Source organism: Poromitra crassiceps (assembly GCF_964638095.1).
Source record: "Poromitra crassiceps genome assembly, chromosome: 22".
Taxonomy (NCBI): Eukaryota; Metazoa; Chordata; class Actinopteri; order Beryciformes; family Melamphaidae; genus Poromitra; species Poromitra crassiceps.
Genome location: NC_139647.1, coordinates 16251331 through 16255048, shown reverse-complemented (window position 1 = coordinate 16255048; position 3718 = coordinate 16251331). Strand labels below are relative to the sequence as shown.

Genomic DNA, 3718 nt, shown 5'->3' with positions numbered 1-3718 from the left:
GGAGCTGACGCTCAACGGCACCAAGGCTCAGGCCTACGTCTCCGTAAGTCACTTACACTTAGAAGCACTGGACTTGAGTGGCTAACACTAAACACGGCCATTCATTCAAGTCGATGTTTAGAGATGGTCGTAGCAGCGGCCGTTTTTCTGTGGACCGTTGGGCTAGCTTCTGCTAGCTACTGTATGAACTGACTTACGACAAGTCACTGAGGCGAGAGGAGGGCTTTGATTGCATTCATTTTTTGGTCCGTAGTCTGTCACAAAGAATTCTTCCAAATGAATCAATTCCAGCCTCTGACACAGCCATGTTTTGTTGCATAATATCATATTACTACTTTGAAAGTTGTAAAGTTGCAGGTTTTATATGATGGACCATCTGTGAGGGTATTTATTATAGTTGGAATTTTTTTCTACACCTCCTGGTACACTTTAAAATACCCCCCCCCCTTCCCCAGGAATTGAAAGTAATCTGATTACCGATTTTTGAATCTGATATATAAACAGTGTTTCTTTTCTTTTTTGATATATATATTTTTTCAGATCCCCCCCCCCCCCCCCCCCGTTTCCCCAATTGTACTTGACCAATTCCCCTCAGTGTGAGCTCTCATCATCGTCATGTTGTTTCCCCTCATGGCGACAGAGTTCCCCGAGCGTCTTCATCCCCAAAGACCGGAGCAGTGACCTGGAAGCCATCTCCAGGGTCATCCAGGACGCCCGCCATTTCATCGATATCTCCATCACCGACTACCTGCCGCTCCTCAGCACCAACGCTAACAGGTTAGAGCCGAGCTCAACGGCGACCGTCCACTTTTTCGCAGCTCCGGTTCCCGGGAAGAGAATTCCCCATTCATTTTCTCCATAGACGTTTCAGAAAATCCAATTCCCCCTGCTACTATCCTGGTCGTTACTCTACCCCCACTGCCGATCTGGGGAGAGTTGTAGACTAGCACATCCTTCCTCCGATACATGTGCAGTCGCCAGCGGCTTCTTTTCACCTGACAGTGAGGAGTTTCATCAGCCGGACATGGCGTGTGGAGGGATCACGCTACCCTCCACCCCCCCAAGCGTAAAACTCTTTATATAAGAATTTTCCGAATCGTCTGTGGAGAAAATGATTGGGAATTCTCTTCTGGAACTGGAGCCGCGAAACAGTGGGCCGTCACTGTTCAGCTCTAGAGAGTTGCACTTGACTGCAAAATCACATTGAGCACTTTGGGAATCGAGTCTGTTTCGACAAGTGTTTATCAACAGCGTTGAAGTGCCAGCAGATTTACAGCAGACTGCGACGTCAGCTCTGCCACCGTCGTGGCCGCTGTCTTCAGTTTGTTTTGACAGCTGTTTATCCACACCAACTTTTATGCCTTGCATTGATTCTGGGATTAAAATCTGTGTATGAATGTGTCCATTTGGATGTGCGCCTATGGTGTGTGTGTGTGCATGTGTGTGTGTGTGTGTGTGTGTGTGTGTGTGTGCGTCCGTGTGTTTATGTCTGCGCCTGTATCTTTTGCCAAGGTACTGGTCTCGTATCGACAGCCTGATCCGCGAGGCTCTGATCCTGAGGAAGGTGCGAGTCCGCCTGCTGATCAGCTGTTGGGAGCAGACTCACCCGCTCACCTTCAACTTCCTCTGGTCCCTCAGGAGCCTGTGCATGGACCAAGCCAACTGCTCACTGGAAGCTGTGAGTACCAGGCCACCGCAGCCCTGTTCACATTGGACTGATTCACTTGGACAACCCTGTATAATCACTGGACATCTGTGTGTGTGTGTGTGTGTGTGTGTGTGTGTGTGTGTGTGTGTGTGTGTGTGTGTGTGTGTGTGTGTGTGTGTGTGTGTGTGTGTGTGTGCGTGCGTGCGTGCGTGCGTGCGTGCGTGCGTGTGTGTGTGCATGCGTGTGTAGAAGTTCTTCAGCCCCAGAGAGCAGAGGGATGGAAGCCTCCAGGGAATTAACCACAACAGGTTCATGGTGACAGAGAAAGCCATTTATTTAGGTGAGCTCATCGACTAGACGCTTTACTGCCTTCACCTATCTGCCCACTTCATCCATATCTCATTCTCACTGGGGCTTAAAAATTATTTGAACGCACCACTTGTTAAAGGAAAAAAATCTGAATCAATCAGCCTGTTTTCAAAATGCCTTGACATTTGCGATTTTAGTCTGCTATTTTTCATCGCTGTTTTTCCATCGCAGGTCACTTGTCACATTCTGGAAATTGGAAAATCCTGTGAAATGGTAATCCTGAAAACGACTTGCAGGGTTATCATCCTCCCACTCTCTTCCTAACCTGACTCTGCCAGACGGGGGCGGTATGGTGTTGTGAAAACAAACAATACCGCCCCCATCTGGCAGAGTCGGCTTACTCTCTTCCTCCATTTGCCTTGTTTCGCTCTGTCATTAAAGCTGCTCTGTCCCCTTTTCCTACAATATCTGTGCAACCCTGGCAGCGTGCCAGGAGCGAAGGCAAACCCAAATACAAATACATGATATGATCTTCAATATGCGTTTTCTAAAATCATAATCGTGAAATCACTTTAGCAACAACAGCTGAAATCAGCTGCTGAAATCAGCTTACAGCCTGGAGAGAGGAAAACATGAGAGTGACATCGCAGAACTGTCATTGGTGATTGAGAACTTAGTTTTGAACTGAAACCACATATTGTTTGTGATGTGTGTTATTTGTCAGCGTCAGCGTTGGAGATAGTTGGCATGGTGGTTTTTGTCTTGTTTGTTGTCCTGTCTAAGACTGCGGTGACTGCTGACGTCTTTGTTTGTTGACTGGTCTGTGTCCTGACAGGAAACCTGGACTGGGTGGGGAACGAGTTCACCTTCAACGCCGGCGCAGGCCTGGTGATCAGCCAGCCGGAGGGCGTCGAGGAGAGGAACTCTACAATAGTGGAGCAGCTGCGGGCCACGTTTGAGAGGGACTGGTTTTCACGTTACACCCGCTCCCTGCAGACCAATGAGATCCCTGTCTGCAGCAACAAGCACCAGAACACCAGGCTGGCCCCCATCAAATTCGTCAAAAGCAGCCACCTGGACAGCGGCCTGGCGCCTATCAGATCGAGCCAACACAGTCACGGACCTGCACCAATGAGAAGCAGGCCAAGAGATGATGGACACATGCCAATCAAACCAAGTCACCATAACATCAGGCCAGAACTCAGCAAAATGAGTCACCCAGATGTAGCCAATGGATTGGTGCCAATATTAGGGGACAGGGGACAGGTGGAAATGAGTCACGTTGACAACAGACAAATCAAAATCAATTACCATGACAACCAAATGGACCCGCCGGCACCCAGCCAATCAGCCGAGAGCAGCGGCAGCAGAGAGATCCCCAATGGGTCCCTGTGACCGCAAGGCATTATGGGGCTGAACTTTCACCTTTCACTGAATGGTGTTTGGAGAACTGCTTTCTTCCGGTGACAACAGACTTTTTACACTGGCTCTTTGTAGCATTTTATGATTATCATTTTGTAGAGCACAAAGGACGTTGAAGCTTGAAGTCATATCTGACTCAGATGACCGGAGGAGGAGAGGAACAACTCGGGTTGGCAAGCAAATGCTCCTCTGCGGTTTGGCACTTTGAGGGATTCTATACGAATAGAACCAAAACCTTTTGATTGCTGAAAGATAAAATGTTGAACACTGTTGATGTAAACCTTCAAATAAGACATTCAGAGGTCATATTAAAGTAGCTACGAGCAAGATTTTCGATTG

The 3718-nt window shown here is 48.3% G+C and overlaps 1 protein-coding gene across 1 annotated transcript in view; it reads left to right on the top strand.

Moving 5' to 3' along the window:
- The window catches only part of LOC310796377 (inactive phospholipase D5-like), a gene marked incomplete at both ends in the record, with an annotated part of 81511 nt that extends 78159 nt beyond the window's left edge, over positions 1 to 3352 (top strand). The window contains 5 exons of the mRNA XM_083658565.1: positions 1 to 43; positions 641 to 777; positions 1513 to 1678; positions 1898 to 1988; positions 2793 to 3352. The exon at positions 1 to 43 is cut by the window's left edge and continues 155 nt beyond it. Of these exons, the coding sequence (XP_083514691.1) occupies positions 1 to 43; positions 641 to 777; positions 1513 to 1678; positions 1898 to 1988; positions 2793 to 3352 (997 nt within the window). The remainder of the gene's footprint in view (positions 44 to 640; positions 778 to 1512; positions 1679 to 1897; positions 1989 to 2792) is intronic.
- Positions 3353 to 3718: the final 366 nt, after the last annotated feature.